Source organism: Poecilia latipinna, unplaced genomic scaffold (assembly GCF_001443285.1).
Source record: "Poecilia latipinna isolate Pla-1442-1.1 unplaced genomic scaffold, P_latipinna-1.0 Scaffold745, whole genome shotgun sequence".
Classification (NCBI taxonomy): Eukaryota; Metazoa; Chordata; class Actinopteri; order Cyprinodontiformes; family Poeciliidae; genus Poecilia; species Poecilia latipinna.
The window spans coordinates 254,359-274,249 of NW_015113361.1; the positions used below are offsets into that span (position 1 = coordinate 254,359).

Sequence of the window (19,891 nt, forward strand, 5' to 3'; positions counted from 1 at the left end):
GTGGATTTTGTTTTGTTTTTTTCTTTTCGGCACGTATCCATAAACACACATGCACAAACGAACGCACCTCAGGTAGAACTTTAATGCACTTGTAATGGTTTTGTCATCCCAGTCGCTGCTGTTGAGATCCACATTTGCAGGATTTGAGGGATCTACAAAGGAGCAAAAGGCATGCGGTAAGTTTAGAAACATGTGGCATGTGTTGCTCTTTTCCTTCTCCTGGGGGGGGTTGTACAAGGGCAATTAAATTATGAAGTAAGAGAGACACAGGTCGTTTTTGGTACACCTCCAATATCCTTTGTGATTATATAAACTCTTAGAGGCACCAAATGTCTAAGTATTCATCATCCATCAAGCAGCAGAGCTAGATAAAGGTCAGCTTCACAGGATGAGTTTGTTGGCCATGCTATAAATCTGATACATCTTCCATGAGGAGAAGTCAAAGATTTCTATTACAGGTAAAGATGAGTCATCATCTTGACAATTGACTCCATCATCTCCTGACTTGGAAAAGTTTCCATATTTCACCATCCACCTGCAAAATCATAGTAGAGGTAATGACCGTCATTTCCTCAGTTCCTTTCGACTCGATATCGTCGTCCGAGGAAACGCTCTTGTTGTCGTCAAACGGTAGTCTCGATACGCGTCACCGGCGCTGCAGGAAACTAATTCCAGCATCAGCTTCTTGTCCAAACACAGATTGGGGGATTTATCCATGAACACGAGTCTTGCAAAAGCTTTGAACTTCTTCCACGTGTTATGTTGCACGCACCAACATTAATGTACTTTTATTGGGGTTAGATGTCATCTAACCCCCTTGATTCTCATCTCCCTTCAGCGCTCCGTTTGGGATTTGTCCCATTGAGTTAAATTTCTCAGGATGCATTTCCAGCAGGCCAATCAGCGAACAGAAAGAGGAGTTGTGAACGGTGATGTCAAGTTTCTGCAGTATTTATGAATTGTTGTCTGCCTGTGATTGTAATTTGCCAATGGCAGCGGAGGAAGTGAACAAACCAGTCAGTCTGCGTTGGCCACGGTTCCAAATGTAGAGCAATAAAAGTCGGAACAAGAGGAATGCTGCAACATGAACAGTCACCTCGTTCAGCTCGGCATTTCTCTCTTTGCAGAGGGTGATGGTTGCTTACAGCCCACATAATTTCCGTTAAACTTCATAGCGTAGCTTCCTTCAAGGTCGAGCTGGCTCATAACATGCGTCACGGCCAAATATTAGCGATTAACATCAGATCCAATCGTTTAAAACTTCAACACAGTCCATGCCTCGAGCAGGCAACTGTTCCTCAACAGTAGAGGATCCAGACTCTCTGTACGAAGCAAAGCGTAGTACAAGGAGCTGGTTTTTACCAGGCTGTAGTGGAGGTAAACGATACATTTTTGTTTGTTTGTTTTTTGTTGTTTTATTTTTTTTTTTTACAAAGAAATATACAAAGTGAAGCATGCATTTGTATTCATCACCCCTGTTGTATGCTTTTCAGGCCTGTCACGATAAATCGTCCCAGAAATTATTGCAATAAATGAGAATTTTGTTGCTTTGAATCATTTCTACAGAATGTTTAACACTGGGAATGAAAATTATTTTAAATATTCACAACAACCAAAACAACAAATAAATTGCAAGTCTCTGTAAACAAAATTGTCATTTAAAAAAGGGCCTAGTTGAGACCAAAGCACCAGACTGAAGCTTTTTATCATCCAATCTTTGGTAGAAAGACACAGAGAGAAAGAGAGAAAAGAGAAAAACAATTATTCAGATGGAAATTATCCAGCTTGTTTTAATTTATCATGCAATTAATTGATTTTATATTGCGACAGGCTTAATATTTTGTAGAACAATATTTTTCTCCAATTATAGCTGCAGGTTGTTGTCCCCCCCTCCCCCACCAAGTATGTCTCTCCCAACTTTGTGCATCAACAATCTGAGTTAAACTCCTGAATGCAGTAAAAGGAGCTAAACACCAGACAATCCAGATATTTTTCCAGTACAGTATTTGAAAACCTCAACTTTTTTTGTTACATGAAATCACAATAACACTGTGGCTGTAAGAGGACAACATGTGAACAAGTTCAAGGGTTATGAATACTTTAGCCAGGCATCGCATGTAGAGGTCCACGGGGCATGAATTATTCCACGTTACCCAACTGTGTTATTTGTTTTAAAGATGAGTGATACCTGATCTCATACTGGAGTCATGTTTCCGGTCCATGAACCAGGTGCCACACAGCTTATGAGGTCTGCAAGCATTTCTGTTAACTGCTCACTTGCTCTTGCGCACTTAGGTATTTATTGCAAAGTAACTGCAAACCAAAAACATGATTTCATCCCCTTTTCTTTTTTCTTTAAGCGCTTTTAAAAAAAAAATCCCCCTTCTTGTCCCCCTGTTCAATCTGCAAAGAATTTCCATCAACTAAAATAGATTTATTTAGTATCCTGGATATGAGTTGGAAATGCAAAATAATGAGCTGCACAATTCAACTGAGTAAATCCTGGGATTTTTTTTTTCTTGTTTTTCAGAAGGGGTGATTCCCATTATTTGGACTTTGTGTGAAAGCGTACAAAGCTGAATCCCACCCTACAAATACCCATGTGTCACAGTCTATATTTTCTTTTTTTTAAATCCTGTAATTATTCTTTAAAAATTAATGCTGCTCTGCTTGAAGCCTCTTGACCTCTGCCCTCCAGTAAAGGAGCGCTGATCCAGCAGCTGCTCTGTGTGAAGCACACTCAGATCAGCCAGGTTTTTCTTTATATTTCCCTCATTATAACTTAAAAAACTGTAAGCCAGGATTTATTATTGAGGGTGTTTATAGCATCATTTGACGCTCCTTTGAATCCAACACCTCTTGATCACCAGGTACTTATTCAAGCCAGGATGAATGGCTTGTTAAGAGACGGAGAAATCTGCTCATTCACATGGCAAAGCGACACGCATGCTTTCTGCTACTGTATCTCTGAGGCTTCGCTCTCTTTGCCATGAAATGTATCAAATGTAGCGTGTTTGCTCAGCTGACAGCCTGCAGCAGTCGCTGAGTTGGTAATTTAGCAACGTCTTACCACCGCAAGTGTTGTTTTTCGCTCAAACTAAAACTAAATGAGGGTAAAAAGATGTTTACGTACGCTTAAATAAGGAACAGATGTCAATCAATCAAAGCTGCACCAGTTCAATTTAAGGACTGAAATGCCAACATTAATACCACATCATCGAGCTGTGAACTGTTTAGCTGACAGGAGTTGTTATAAGACATTTTCAACTTTTGCATCAGGTTATCTTGACAAACCTACAGCAAATGTATTTTATAAATGCTATGTGACAGAAAAACCCAAAGTAGGGCACAAAGGCAAAAAACGTGCATATTTTTTCAGAAATTTACACATGAAATTAATTTGTCTTGTACTCAGGTTAACACTTTTCAGAACCACCTTTTTGCTCCATTTATCCTTCCATCAAATTTGACCATAATCCCCGTTTCTGCTGAGGGGGGGAAAAAAAGGATCTCCACAGCATGCTGCTGCCACTGCCATGTTTGAAGGTGGGGATGATGTGTCTAGGGTGATGTGGAGCTCCTGCAGAGTTACCGTGTGGCTCCCGGCTCATTCTTTAAATGTTGCTCTAATTATCCAGCTTGTCAGTTTTGGTGGACGCCGGCCTTTGTGTTAAGCCCCGGCTCACACCGTGGGATTTAAAAAATCGTATGGGACTTAAACATCTCCCACTGTGTGACCTCGATGTGACAATAACCCCTGTCACACCGCATGAAAATGCCAGACTGCACAACTTGTTTCCATAGACCAGGGGCCACCAACTCCGGTCCTCAAGAGCTAATATCCTACATCTTTTAGGTGCACCATTTCGCCAACTCACCTGAGTCAAATGGCCAAATTTTCTCATCAGCATTTCTTCAGTCCAGTAATAAATGGTCTGCTAATTGTGGATATTAGTGTTATTACTATTAGAGCAGAAAAAATGAGAGAAGGGAGCGGCATGGCTGCACAAAAGAGGACTGCAATGAGAATTGGGTTGAGGCAGAGGTCACATTGCACTATTTGCCAATAACATAATAGACCCTGCTTCAGATCTGTCACAGTTCGCCTTTTGTCAGGGGAGCGCTAAATTGCGTCTGTCATACTGAATGATCAAGGTCACCATCAGAAATTTTCTCTCACAATGAAAGGTTTGTTGCGTATGGCGACCAATAATCGCGCAGCGTGAGCCCAGCTTTAGTAGGTTTCTGAGTGGTAAAATGGAAAGTGCTCAAAGATGTTGTTTTATAACGCAACCATGTCTTAGTGTTCTTCCCAACTTTATCTCAGAACTGTCCCATAAAAATAATTAAAACCACAGGATGAACAGCTGCTAAATTTACTCAGAAATGAATTGTAATACTACAAGAAAACAACCAGTTTCTGTGCTCCACTAATCTGGAACAAACTTACAGAAAACTGAGAAACTGCCAAAACACTGAGTTCCTTTAACTCAAGGCTAAAAACAACTGGAACATTGATTTTTGAGTCTTTGATGTATATTTCCTTGAAGGTTTTGATGATGGCATTTGACAAAATGTAAAGTTTATTGCTGTTTCATAATTGGTTACTGAATTATGTAGTTATGGTGTAAAGCACTTTGAACTGCCTTGTTGTTGAAATGTGCTATAAAAATAAAACTTGACTTAAATACAAAAGGTTGTTTCAAATGATGATTTCATTCATTAAAGGAAAAAAAGTTATCCAAACCAAGCTGGCCCTCTGGGAAAAGTAATTGCCCCCATTCTTAAACCATGAATCAACCTTGATTCAACTACATTTTTTCTTTCTTTTTTTTTTTTTTAAAAAAGCTTGGCTCAACTTCACAGGCGAAACACAAGTTTGATTATCACCTCACCTGCAGATATAATAAATAATTGTAGGAGAACCTTTCTGACGCCTGAAAGTTCTCAAAAAGAAACAAATCATCCAAAAACAGTAGAAAAACAAAGTGATTAATGTCTGTCAGTCTGGAAATGGTTACAAAGCTCAAGACTTTGGGTTGCCAGCAAACCAAACCAAGAGCCATAATCAACATCTGGAGAAAACGTGCAGCAGTGGTGAACCTTCCCAGGAGAGACCGGTTAACCAAAATTACTACAAGATCTTATCAAAAAAAATAAAAAAAAAATGTTTTGGAGTAGCCTAGTCAAAGTCTGGACTTAAATCAAATTCAAATGTTGTAGTATAACCATAAACATGTCAAACATGAGTCCTCTGTGGCAGTGGTAGAAACTCATTCCCAGTTATAGGAAACTCTTGATGTCAATTAGTTATTATTGGTTACTAGGCTTAGGAGGCACTGCTCTGTTTTCCCGCAATAAATGAAGCATCACTTAACAGCTTCTAATCTCAAGTTATCTCTATTCAAATATTAATAATCTAAAACATTTAGGCGTGACATCAAGGTGTTTGAGCCACGCGATGCCTCCAACATTGTGCGCGTCACAGCTAAAAGCTACCGATAGATGAGGAAAACAGCAGATCCTCACACCCTCAGCATAAATATACTGTGGACAAGATCACTGATGCCTATTGTTCTTGCAAGGCTGGGTAAGTCGGCATTCATGGTTTTGAGGGTTACTTTTGAAATCAGTGATTTCTGTTGTTGGCAAATGTTTGAGTGTGCCTAGGCCTGATACACTGTACTCGGTGCTAGCGTGGCTAACACGATTACAGTTTAGTAAAAAGCCTTTTCAGGTAAAATAAAATCTTTAATGTACGTCTGATACGGTACACATTGCATATTGATCTGTTCAGCTAACGTAAGACTGAAATAGACAGGCTTCATGGTGTAGTTGTATCGGTACTGCCATTATGCTGTACTTAGCTAAAAGGTTTTCATAATGAATGTGTTTATTATTTACTTTTTTTCAGACTTGGGTGTCATTGTTCAGACATTATAGGCCTCCTTAAGACCTTACAATATTTCAAGCTTCAAAATTCAAAAGGGATCGGGAAGGTTGCTGGTGCCTATCTCTAGCTAACGTTGCAGGCGAGAGGCGGGGTCACCCTGGACAGGTCGCCAGTCTGTCGCAGGCCACTCAAAATATCCCCATTCACTAAACATAAATAAAGCAAAGTAATAATACTTACACCAGCACACACTCCTTTGTTCTTATTGATCCTATGATGGTTGAGCTGCAAATGCGGTCGTGCACAAGCTTTGATCCAAGCAAGGCATTCCGTTTCAGATTGGGGAAATCTGTGAATTTTATTTCCACAAATACGATCAGGATGCCTGACATCGGCTGTACAGATTCCCCACTGACAGTGGAGAACCATTCTTATTTGAGTTCTGTCGCAAAAACTTTGATTGTGTAGACCGTGGTCTGCTAGTCCACAATCTACATTAGCATGTGTTTACTACTTTAGCTTTTGTTTGTGAGACGGTCAACACATGGTAGCTGCGCTGTGACGTCAAATGGGCATTAGCCAATGAAACGCAGACCCTGTGATAAGGTCCATGGTCCACACACCTGGCATCTAATTACCTGGACCTTCTATGCACGTGGCAGAAAATGTTGCAGATCCTCTTAAGTGTTAGAGGAGGTTAATGTGCTTAAAAAAGCAAATGGGCAGATGGCGCTCAAGTTCACAGACTTGTGTCCTTACCAAAGAAGGAGTTCAGGAGCTTCTGCACTTGGATGTTGCTGCCGACTGTCCTGTACACTCCTTCTTGTGTGGCGGCTGGACAGAGGAGAGGGGAGGATACAGGAAAAAAATAATTTAAAAAATCAAGGGAGTATAATCAGGGCAGATGATGTAGAGTGGAAATGTACCACATGCTTTCTTTAATACCTGACATGAGACAGAATGAAAATGTTCTTTTCTGCATTTAACTCCTGCCTGAAACTACTCATAGACAAGTTGCATCCTTACTGTAGGTAATCCTGTTTCCTTAAATCAAACCTTGGCGCTGCTGCAAAGATGCAATTAAAAAAGAAATGGCTCAATGTTTCTGTGTTCGCTACTGAAGACGCTCTCCAAAGAAACAGTGAGAAACGTCAAAGGTCAAAGTTGAAACACATTCTTCATTTAATCATTTGAGACTTTCGCCGCGATTCAATTTTGCTTAATTTGAAGTTCTGACTCTAGAGTTTAAAACACAAAATGTGTTTGGAGAATTCATGCCAAATTCACAAGGAGCGAGGAAAGAAAGTAAGGAAAGAAGAAGAAAAAGATGGGAAGAAGGAGGGATTGAAGAAAGGAAGCAAGGAAGGAAGGAAAAGAAAAAAACAGGACAGACTAAACAAAAGGAGAATGGATACAAGGACTAAATGGAGGAAGGACATTGTGAAGGTAGAAGGCAAAGAAAGGACAACATGAGACAGACCAAAGAGAACCAACTAAAGAAGGGCATGAGGAAGAGCCGAGGCAGAAAGGAAAGACTGAATGGCTGCATAACGAAGGGCACAACAAAGGAAAGAAAGAAGGAGAAATAAAGACAGAAAGAAGGAATGATACAAGGTATCAAGGACATTTAGACAGCGGGACGGGGAGTAAAGTATTTTGATACACTATTATTTTCTTTTTTCATTCTGATCCAGATCCGGAAAACTCTGTAATAAAATTTGAGACTTTTCCAGACTGCGTAGGAAGCCTGGATGTGCCGAGGGAAGAGCTTTCCAACCTGAAGCAGGTTTCATATGAGCCTTTTAACGGCGCTGTGATGAGCGATAGCTCCCCTTCACAGCAATCCCAAGGAGTGATGCCAACAGACGACTCAACTACGCCCCCAACAGGCGAGTAAGAAACCAACAAGAACACGGACAGTAAAAAACTTACCTTTAGTTTCAATGTAGTTGAAGCACTTTCGCACAAACTTGAATCCAGTTTCATTTAGTTCCACTGCAGGAAAGCAAACAACAACAACAACAAAAAAAGAAAAATACCCCCCCACAGAAATGAGACCTTTCCACAGAAAAACTGAATATTTTATCACAACTTCAGGCTCGGGGGGATAGTGATGACTGACTTACTTTCTGCTTGCTTGTGAATGGGGGAGTGATAAATCTGAAATGAAAATAGCAAATGTAAAAAGAAATTGAAGACTGTGGAGCATGTGGAAAAATCCACCACTGTGATTAATGACTGCATCCATTTTTTAAGCGAAAGAGGAGGAAAAAAGAAAGAAAGAAAGAAAAAAACTTATGGTTCAAGGCAACAAATCCATGGGATTCAGCTTCCTATGCACAGCGACAGACCTTCGGGATGAATTACGAGGTGATGAGCGCCATTTTCTGGTTTCAGTTAACGGTTTTATAGCATAGAACGACAACGAGGAGCAGAAAAAGAACAATGCATTCAATCTTTGGGTAAATTTGGCTCCGGTACTGCAGGTACAGCTGCCAGCAAGTCAGACTTAGAACTTCTGACCGTGAGATCAGACCTTATCAAACGTGCTGGTCTTTATATCAATGCTTCAATCTGATTCTCTTCCTGAAACAGCGTGCTACTCCTCCTCCTCGTGGCTCTGACAGCCATTAGAGCCATGAGGCTAAGGGCTAAGTACAGAGCAGCGGGAGATGCTGAGAGAGTCTTGTTCAATGACCGCGAAGCAGCATTGGAGGGAAAATATATGGTAGTCACACCCGACAATTGATTCAGAGGCTGCTGACTTCCAGCATGCTGTGTTATGGTATTCCCACAGAGTTACATTCTGCATCAGTACTAAAATCTAACATATGGGAAGAAAAAAAAAAACAATAATAATGGGGATGCCAGAGTGAATAATTACTAAGAGTTAAAAGCGAAAGTCCATTTTCCAGCATTTTGAATGATTGATTTCCTTTCTGTGCCAAACAAGAAAATTGCCAACATATCCAGTCGCTTAAGAGACTCTGGAGAAGTACATGCAGGGATTTCTTTCCCCTTGACTGCCAAACACTTAAAAAAAAGTTTTTTAATGGGGAATAACTTTTTATTTTGGGATGTGAGATCAGGCATGTCAATGTCTTGGCCGTGAAAGGCGCAAAATGTTGCCAAAACATTCATCGAAACTGTAATGCATCAGTCTAGTGGTCAACTGTGATTTATGGCTGTTTTAACACTCACAGCAGAACAGAAACGAGGGCCAGTTTGGGTCTACCAGAGACGTCTGGAAATAGGAGGCATCAAGTTATCTGCAGCTACACGCATTCATTATTAGACTCGTTTTTGGAGAGTNGAACAACAGAAATTAGCCAAAGAGAAAAGTGATATGTTCAGTTTTTGCATGTTTCTGAAAAAACAGGAAAAAAAAAAGGAAAATCCAGATCATTAAATGAATTCCAAATCTATGAATGCATTAACAAGCAGGAACACTGATGCATGTTTTTTTTATTAAATAAAAATCAGATATCATGTACATATATGCCTTGATGCATCCTGCAAAAAATTTTAGTAATGAACTTTTTCACGTTGTGTTACGTTCCGACAAACTTCAAAGAATTTGTTTGGGATTTATGCGATTGAGCAAAAATGAAAAAGTACCACAAAACTGTGAGGTTAGAGGAAAATTCTGGTTTTTACATTAAATGTACCGGGCTTTTCCCTGAAAACTTGCTAAACTTAATGGTAGAGATCGTAGGGCGATCATCCAGCAGCCCTTCATGTTACCAAGTTAAAAAAATGTTTAAAATTTACAGAAAAAGTTGTACCATTGGAAGTCATTATTAATATCTAAGCACCAACTATAAAGTCTTAAAAAAGCAAAACATAAAAAAATACAATGAAAATAAAAATATTTTGCACTTCAGTTGTTTCATCCTAATTAAAGTGTCCAAAAATATTTTATCCTTTATCTGTGACTTGTCACTTTATTCGCTTAAATTGTTAGTGTGTAGACCAGTAAAAACTTTAATGTATTAATCCTGATATATACATTAAGATTAAATTACACTCAAGTGTCTGTTTGCTTATTAGTGTATTTCTGAAGTAGGACAGAAAACAAACTAATGCCACACTTTTCAGATTTTTATCCACGAAAATTTTTGAAAACCACAACATATTCTTCCAGCTCACAAGTGTGTTACTTTGTGTTGATCTCTCATGTAAATCCCAATAAAAAGCAGTGTAAAGTACTGAAAAAAATATATAAAACTTGATACTTTATAAAGAAATGTATTTTAGTTTCTTTAAAAATGACCTCCGTTAAAGAATCTGCAGTTTCAGATATTAAATAAAAATGCCAATCCATAGAGTGTTAAAATACTGAAATCTGTCTTTAGATGAACATTTACTACCACAGCTGTGCTTCTAGATTCCTCACAGTGGGACAAAAAAGTATCCAGTCAGACACTGATTGTGCAAGTTCACCTTCTTAACGAGAGGTCAGTAATTTTCACTACAGGTTCACTTCAACTATGAGAGCCAAAAATTAAAAGAATAAAAATTATAAAACGGAAATCAAAGAAAACATTGTAGCATTTTTAAAGAATTTATTTGTACATTATGGTGGAAAATAAGTACTTGGTCAATAACAAACGCTCAACAATACTTTGCAACATAACCTTTGTTGGCAATGGTCAAACATTTCCTGATTGTATTTTGGCCCATTCCACCTTGCAGCTCTCCTGTAGGGCATCACTGCTTTGGGCCTGTTGATGGCAAACTTTCAACTCCTTACAAACATTTTCTATGGGGTTGAGGTCTAGAAGCTGGGTAATCCACTTCAGGACCTTGAAGTGCTTTTTAACGGAGCCACTCCGCTGTTGTCCGACTAGTGCGTTTGGGGATCATTGTCATGCCGGAAGACAAAGCCTGTTCCACCTTCAATGCTCTCACTGATGGGAGGAGGTTTTGGCTTGAAATTTCACGATGCACTGCCCCGTTCATCGCTCATTCACATCAACCTGCTTGCTTACTGTAGAGTCATTCTTCCCAGCCTGGTGCAAATCTGCAGTTTTCTTCCTGGTGGCTCTTTGGTCTTGGCTCAGTTTGGAGTCTGACTGCATGAGGTTGTGGACAGGTGTCTTTTATACAGATAATGGGTGGAGGATGGAAGAGCTTCTTAAAGAAGAAATCACAGATGTGTGCTTGTTTGTGGGTGACCCAATACTTATCTTCCACCATAATTTACAAAGAAATTCTTTAAAAATCCTAATATGTGATTTCCTGGAATTTTTTATGTCCCATTTTGTCTCTTATTATTAAAGTGTACCTATGATGAAAATTACTGACCTCTCATCTTTCTAAGCAGGAGAACTTCCCCAATCAGTGGCTGAATAAATACATTTTTTTTGCCCCACTGTATCTCGACTCTCATTCAGGACATTGTAATGTGAAAGACGCAATTCTGGAGACCATTGTTTACGTCCAACTGCGAAAGCATTTTAAAAGAAAATGAAGTTCTGGGAGCTTTCAGTCAGGTTTTAAATCACTTTGCAGCTCAGTCTTTGCTTTGTTCAGCATCTTAAATGAAATCCTTCTGGATACATTTTCAGGGGACCATGTGGTCCTGATTCTCCAAGATTCAGCGCCTCTTTCAAGATAGCAGATCACAATATCTGAATATTGTGTTTACGACACCGTGGAGATATTTGTAACCTAAATGAGAGCTAATTTTTAGCTCTGGGCTGTCTTTTTATGCTAACCTAAATCATTTTAGAGCATCCTCCATTCCACTATCATGTGGAGCCCCACAGGGTTCAATTCTTGGACTTCTACTTTTTTTTTTCTTAGCTGATCTTAGAAAGCATAACATTACTTCTCATTGCTTTACAAAAGATACCAAGATTTATGCGCTCCTGAAACAAATGGATGACTTCTCGATGTTGACTTTTGGTCTTTCCCAGTGAACATGGGCACTGTGGTACACTATAAAACACCAACTGTCTAATTTAGGTTTTAAAATGGACAGCGATTTCAAGCTGAGTGGTCAGAAAAGTGCAGGGGTGTGATCCATCTCGTTCAGCTGAGGCACCTGGCCAAAATAAAACCGATGTCAAAACATGACTTTGAAAGAGAAAGCCATGCTTTAATTACAACTCGACTGGATTACTGGAATGATTTGTTTGTTGGTGTTAAGCTGCCTTCCTTGGCATTCCTTCAGTGGGCACAAAATGCTACCGCAAAGATTTAGACTGGAACACGGAGGAGTTCCCGTTTTATTTTCATTACACAGGCTGCCCGTCTACTTTAGACTTCATTTAAAAAGTTTTTGTTGGGAAATATTTGAATGGTCTTACCCCTCAGTACCAATCTGGACAACCGCGCTCGTACTGCCTTTCTCGGTCGCACAGACCAGCTGAGCAGATTTTGCTGAACTTAGGTGGAAAGTGCTGAAGCACCAGGGCTTTTGCTGTTTGAAGTTCACAAATTTTTAACAGCCTCTTCATTTTTAAATCTGTAGTGAAAAACAATGTCTTCAGTTTAGCTTTTAACCCGGTATAAGAAGTCATTGGTATTTTGATTTTATTGTTTTATATGACTCATGCATTGCGTATTTCTACCGAAACCACTAGTTGCATTTTATTCTGTTTTGCTCATGTTTTTGTTTCTCTTCTTTTGCATTTTCATGTTTTGTGTTTGATGTTTTTAAAAGTGCTTAATGAACAAAGTCGGCTTTGGCGTGCAGGGAATTTACCCGTCAGTGTAAACTGCAAGAGTAGGCTTTAAAAAAATATGATGACTCTGATGGGGAAGTGGCGCAGCAAAAGGGCACTAAAATGTGTGCCACGTGTCATTTTCACATCCTTTATTTGTCTTTGTCAACCACAAGCAAATAATAGACTGAATTGGTTAAGATGCGACATTCATCAAGAGGCGCAAAACGAAAGAAAATCCTCTGTAGTGAGTAGGATCTTTTTTTCCTTTCCCCAAGATGCAGAACAGATGTATTTTCTGCAGAATTTGCTCCATCAACACCAAACCCTATTTGGTTTAAAGTCATTTGAGGCTGCAGCCAACCAACCTGCACACAAATACCTTGTTGTGCGCTGAAAGCATCATGTTACCTCAGATGTATCTTGTACAGAACCCGGTGCCTCATAAATGCCAGTTAAGCAGTTAAATGCCAGTTAATGTTAAGCTGCCAGTCGTCATGCTGTTTTACACCTACACAAATAATTGAACATCATTTAAACAGGATTTTTCTCAGCTGGTTGTTTCTCAGCTCCAGTTTTTTTTGTTTTTGTTTTTTTGCAAACTACATTTAATTAGATGCATTTTAAACATCCTCAAAAATAATCAGTGGTGCAAAAAGCTTTTTCAAAATTGAGTTTTGGTTGCAGATATGCTACCTCCAAACTGAATGATGTCACATTGTTGTTGGGCTTTTATGGATCAAGTTGTTCTATGGATATAAAAGCACACAACAAATCAACATCAGTGGATTGAAAAACAAGAATTTGGGGAAGAAAAAAAATGTTTGCTTACATTGTGGATTTTCTGTTAACACATGTTCAAAATTATCCATACAGGTAAAAATAAAAACACGCAACTCCATTAATATTTAATTTGATGTCCCTTTGAGATTTTCGCCTCAAACATGTGCTTTTAGAATTAGCAGAGTTCACTGAAACTGGTTTGTTTCCCAGGGCAGACTTGGCTTTTAAAAGTGGTGCATAAATTCTTAGTAGGGTTGATTTCGGGGTTTTGGAAAGACTATTACAAAAACCTAAAATAACGATTTCGAAACCATTTTTTATGTTTGTTTGGGAACATTTTCATACTGGAACACACCACATTATATCCAAGTTTCAATCATCTGAGCCAAACTGTAATCTTAAGAAAAAAGGCAATTAGTTGGGATGTTTAGGATCAACTTAGGAGCCACAAATGCTCAAGCCAGCTAACAATAAATTCCTGCTTCAAAATCAACAACTTTAATGCTCAACTGATCTTTACATCTGCCCGCATGGACAGGCCCATCGCCTCCTGGGACAAAGTTGTCTGGTCAGAACCGACAAATATTAAGCTATCTGACTTCAAAGGAAGTAAAGTTGAGCAAATGCATTAAATCACAATTGTCATCACAATTTCAAAGATCTATCTGGACACAATATTTAGCAGGATTTTATATTTTATGTTCAATGCATGCAACTTCTGCATACCAACAACAAACGGTCTGTTGAATGGACTTTCATTACCTTCAAAGACCACAACTGTATATTTATAGTGTATATAAAGCGGTGGGGAAATTTCGAAAGGGGGAAAGAGTGAAAAGAATGATAAAAAAGGGGGTAATCATGATCCGTTTGCTTTTAAAAGCATGTGGTCCAATTAACATCAAGTCAAATATTAATCAGGGTTTGTATTTGAACCTGTGTGCATTCTTGTGAGAATGTGTAGAGCTGAGAAAAAGTTATAACAAATTTAACTTTAAAAATCATTGCCAAGCAAAGCATTTTTTTTTTTATCAAAGTCAAAGAAGACCATTTCTAAATGAGCAACACAAACTCACAGGCTCTTTCCCATCCATGGCCTCCATCCACAACTTCCTGTCCCCCTCCGAAAGGGCCTGGAAAGTGACGGGTGCGTTTCTGTGGAAACGGTAACAAGAGCCATTAGGAAGGCAAAGGTTGCAGTTTAATTATTCAGCTGAAACGACGCACTCTTCAACAGTAGCCAGTTTGATTAAATTCACACATCAGACTCATATCTTTAAAGCCAAGTGGAGTAGATGGAAAAAGGAAAAAAAACGATAAGAACACCCCGGGAGGGAGCGTCTTTGATGTATCTGACAACATCCTGGAAGCTAAACGAGATAAAAGTAAGTAAGCATAAAGTAATAATAAAAAATAAAAAATAAAAACACATTGCTGCAATTGTCGTCGTGCAGAAAACGCCGCCGAGTGCCAGATTTTGCAGCTCATGGGGATGTGAATCAATTGTTAACAAAGACAACTGTGCAACGAGATGAAAGCTTCCTCTGGCAAAACCCTATGAATAAATTTAAGTCGCAATCAACTTTCAGAGTGAAATAAATGTCAAATCTTTTATACATGGGAAATGTTAGGTATCAAAGTCGCTAAAACAACTAATCTGCGTTAAATATGTATTTTATTGTATCCATTTCTATTAAGCTGAATGTCTGCTTTAACTCCAGGAGCATTTCATTACACAGCACTGCCACCTTGAGTTTACCAAACAGCCAAACTACCAGATATGTTCGACTCAGAGTCACTCTCAATGCAGAATTCAAGCTCAATAAAACCCCTCTAAACAGCACAGACGACATTCGAGTGTTTCCATCCATTTCAAGACCAGAAAGGCCAGCAAGGTGACAGAGAAGCTCGTAGTTCAAGCAGTTATTAAAATGCATTTTGTTCCAAATGGTGTGCTTTTATATAAATATGAGCTTGTTGTGTTCCTTCCCCCTGCAATCAGACAGTTTGCCATCTGTTTCCAGCGCCAGCTCATTGCTCAGGGATTGTTTGGGCTACGGTCCATTTAGCCTTCACACTCTGTCCTTGTAAGCCACCTGTTCACCTCGCCGCCTCAACCTGTTTATCCCACAAGGCTCTCGCGTTGCCTCGTCAGGTTGTGTTTGCGCTAACCTCTCCACGGTTTCCACGTCAAAGCAGAAGCGCTTGTCTATGGAGTCGGTCTTGCGGCGGATGCAGGATTTCAGGGTAAGTATCGTTGGGGCCTGCATGGAAAATAAAAGAATAAAAAAAGAGATAAAGTTGGAGAAGTGGTCGACGATGGGAGTCAACAACGGTAGGGTAAGTTGTTTAAAGAATGTAAGTGGCGACAAAGGCCCCACGTTCTGGTTATTGGTGGTAATAGTACCTGCTTTGTTGCAGGCTTCTGTTCACAGGACACCATGATCAGCATTCTCCCATCCTTGTGATATTTGCAAAAATATTTGACCCACGATGCACCCAAAGCCCCTGGTGTGACCAAAACAACAACAACAAAAAAAAGACACAAAAAGGTCTGTTGAGACTTGGAGACAAAATAACTCGAAAATATATGATTTCACATTTTGTCGTGTTACAATTACAAACTGTCTCTTTAATAGATTATCACATTAACAGCAAAAGAACAGCAACACATTTAAAGTTAGCAACAAATATTCTCTTCCCCATTTCCCCTGAATAAATATTTTGCACAACTATGTTTTACTACAGTTACAGTTACAAGTTTTTTGGAACATGCCTCCTGCAGACAGAAATGCTCCATCTTGGTCTGTTTAGGTTAAAAGTCAGGTTTGGGTAGATTTAAAGGAGCAGTATTATGTGTTTTCCAGCCTCATAGTATAATTTCATAGCACAATCAAGCAACTGCGTTACCTTCAGTTGTTATAAAACTTCTGTATATATCAAACACAACTTAAAAGAAAATTGACTTTGTAATCCAAAGTCTTGAAATTGGGGCCTCTGTCTCTTTAAGAAACTAAGGCTGCTCTTTCTCACCCTCCACCTTCAGGAAATCCTCAACAACACTGCTCCACTATTAACCCCTTAACAACATTTTTACCAACTGAGAAGTAGTTTGTGTAATGAGCTCAGCAGATGCACAGTTCCACCAGGTGCTAATTGCTGCTGGCTAGTCTGAAGGAGCAGAGTGAGGGAGTCTCGGAGGAGGGCTGCTCTGTAATGAGGAGCTCAGAAGCTTGGAAGCTGCTGCTCTGAGGAGGAGCTGCAGAGGAGTCTGCAAGGGGCGCTCTGTCCCTCCAGGCGTTTTGCACCGCTGAATGGTTGCCACGGGAGATTAAAGGATTTCTTAAACATGCATGAAAAAAGTCAAAGCAACACTCCAGGTATGTTTTTGATGAGGGAATAACATTATAACATGATTTAAAGCTATATAAAGTCAGTTTTACACAATACTGCCCCGTTAATGTAACATAAAATGCTTTTCATTTTTGTACGATGACTTGATAAACTTTCTGGAAATGTTCAGAGTTTGGGATATTGTTTTACAACTTAACCCTGAGTCAAACATTTCCATGCCTTTATCCCTGACTATTTAGATTGGATGTGACTCTTTATACGTTTATCACACAAATTCAGTCAAATGCATTTACAATACGTCTGCAATCTTCATCTTTAGTACGTACGCTTCTCCTGACAGTACAAATAACCTTCCAACGGCAGGAAGTTCTGCATCTTTGAGATTTGAGAAGGATGCTTCATCCTCTTCATCAGCTCCTCCAACTCCTCACAAGTGCTCTCATAGTGGTTTCTAGACTGCAGACAAAGACAGAATAGAACTGAAAGGGCTCAAGTCAGACGATATTACATCCCCCCAACAATCCTCAGCAACACCACTCACGTTCTGCAAGCTGAGCTGCAGCTCCTGCTTATAAGGCATAAAGTCCTGAGTCATCTCCACTGTCAAGTTGTTGAGAGTTAAAATGCTGTGAAGGAACGCCAGCACCTATCAAACCAAAGGACGAAACATATTTTCAGACTGTGGCTGAAAGCGCGACTGTCGAGGTGAATTAAAGGCCCTCTTCCCTGCGCGTGCGGTAGCAAAGAGGAAGAGTGGGAAACCGCCGGCAGCACTCACCGGCTCCACAACGTCAAACTTCTTCCTGTCCTGAACTTGATGGATCTGGTATACGTATTCCACTGACGATTCATAGAAGTTCACCCGCTCCCTATCAAGAAGGTCATCAGCCTTCAGGAAAAAGCAAAGAAGATTGATTACTGGACTGACCGCAACGGTGTAATTATTCGTTTCACATTTCAATACCGAACCAATGCAAAACACTTGAGCCACATCCGACCTCTTGAAGCTGACTCTCCTTCTTCTTGGCAGAGAGATTCAGATGTTTATCGAGCAGAGAGTAATATTTTTCACTCTCTTTCTCAAACTTCTTCTTCTTTTCCTGCAGGACGCATAAGCAAAAGATAAAACAGCACTTTAGGATGTGTAACCGTTTATTGATGCGTAAACAGAAGCCAAGAAAGAGGCATTATCTATTACAGTGTACTTCAGCAAAATTCAAATTCTATGAAACTGAAAGGAAACTAAGTTTTACTTTATAAATTGTTTATATTCATTTTATTAGGCACTGAACATTTGTAAACATTTATACAAAAAAAACAATACATTTATAGTGGAAGTATTATGGGTTTCCAGCGACAGTATCATTTTATATAACACAATCAAGTAACTCTGTTACTTCTAGTTGTTAAAAAAATGCTGTATCAAATATGACTTAAAAGAAATATGATCCCTTGAAATTGGGACTATTTCTCTTTAAGAAAGTCCTGCTCTTTCCAACACTCCACCCTTAGGAAGCCATCACAACGTCGCTCTTCTATTAATCCCGTTACGTTTTTTTTAATACATTTGTTAAAATATGGGGACACATTGAATGAGCGCTCCCAACGCAGTGGGCTAACTCCCCTTCGCTTGAGCTGAATTAACCTTTTAGCATCCATGAACTTATAATAAAAACAGAAAAGACACCAAAAAAATAACTGTCCACCAAACCGGACACAAAACATAGGAATGACAGTCTCCAAAGGAAAAATTGATGAAGACGTATTCGACCAAAACAGGAAGGACTTCAAGCTAGCATCAGCGCTAACCACAGAGATTTTATCCACTTGTACTGATTTTAGTTGCTTTCATGGCAACTTCTCCAGAGACATGAAGAGAAATTTAACCAGTTTCAGAGAGGAGGTCAAAGGAAAGCTACTGTAAATAAAATCGTGGCAAACATGAAGGAGACCAGAGAAAGAGCGGAGTTGCCGTCTCAAACTAAAAGCAACAGAGATAAAATATAAGAAACAACATCCGTGTGTATGTTATTCCTGAAGACACAGAGGGAGACAACCTGCTGGAGTTTCTTGAAAGTTTTATTAAGTTTCAGCTGTCGTCATGATGCAGCCTCCTCACCAAGATAAACCCGTCCGCAAATGTATTTAACATCCCTGTTGTAAGATTTGCAATCATAGAGATCGGATCCAGTGAAAGAACAAGGAATCGAATATTTTCATAAAAATACACCGTCAGACATCTGGCCTTTGTTAATCTTAACAAAATAGGCATTTCTGTTTCCAATAGGTAGATTACAATAGACAACTATTGTTTTGGGAGCCAGTTTAAAGGCTGGGTGTGCATTGAGCCTTATTGCCTATAGGAGAGACTCCCTCCACCTCCCAAACATCGTCTGGGGACTTTTGTTTTCAACCAAGACTCCCTAATGAGTCATTTGTTTAGGAACTCATTCTTTTTCTATTCTCATTCTGCAAATTGCTATCGTAAAAGCAGAATTAAACAAACTCAATAAAGTGGAACTTAAACTCAAATATATTAAACTAAATCAGAAAAAATTGACCTCAAGCAAAAACAAATCTTGGCTCAGCGATTAAAATACAACAATTGCACAGATTCATCCTTAAAGACAAACAAAACCCTGTTACCAACAGGACATTTATTTATTCTGGTGTAAAGCACAAGTCATTTGAAATACATTTTAGGAATTTAAATAGTCAGCCCTAACTAATCAAGCTTCCATCAATAAATCAGTTTCTAGGTTCTTTGGATGATCCCTCAATTGGCGCAGAACAAAATAAATGGATAACCACAGACATAACAGAAGCAGATGTCAATAAAGCCGTGTCAAAATCGAAGGAAAGCAAGGCACCAGGCAGAGACGGATTACCAGCTGAGTGGTATAAAACTTTGAGGAAATCTATAGCACCTTTGCTGCTAAAATGCTCTAATCATGGGGTTTCGTTTAAAGGGGCAAGACCTCCCCATCCTGGAAACGAGCAATAATATTCATCATACCAAAAGCAGGAAAAGATAAAATGGAGTACAAGTCATATCAGCCCATCTCTGTCTTAAACATAAATATATTATATTCACTTCATACCATACCAACCTTATTTATAAAGCACTTTAAAACGACCACAGCTGATACAAAGTGCTGTACACTAAAACACAACATAACAATTAAAATAA

The 19,891-nt window shown here is 39.2% G+C and overlaps 1 protein-coding gene across 1 annotated transcript in view; it reads right to left on the reverse strand.

Moving 5' to 3' along the window:
* Positions 1 to 17,879, reverse strand: part of ophn1 (oligophrenin 1) — a gene marked incomplete at its 5' end in the record, with an annotated part of 34,980 nt that extends 17,101 nt beyond the window's left edge. Inside the window, 11 exons of the mRNA XM_015045825.1 lie at positions 68 to 152; positions 6,653 to 6,727; positions 7,826 to 7,888; positions 8,020 to 8,053; positions 14,424 to 14,502; positions 15,520 to 15,611; positions 15,755 to 15,855; positions 17,028 to 17,157; positions 17,243 to 17,347; positions 17,480 to 17,590; positions 17,700 to 17,879. Of these exons, the coding sequence (XP_014901311.1) occupies positions 68 to 152; positions 6,653 to 6,727; positions 7,826 to 7,888; positions 8,020 to 8,053; positions 14,424 to 14,502; positions 15,520 to 15,611; positions 15,755 to 15,855; positions 17,028 to 17,157; positions 17,243 to 17,347; positions 17,480 to 17,590; positions 17,700 to 17,879 (1,055 nt within the window). The remainder of the gene's footprint in view (positions 1 to 67; positions 153 to 6,652; positions 6,728 to 7,825; positions 7,889 to 8,019; positions 8,054 to 14,423; positions 14,503 to 15,519; positions 15,612 to 15,754; positions 15,856 to 17,027; positions 17,158 to 17,242; positions 17,348 to 17,479; positions 17,591 to 17,699) is intronic.
* Between the last annotated feature and the right edge of the window lie 2,012 nt (positions 17,880 to 19,891).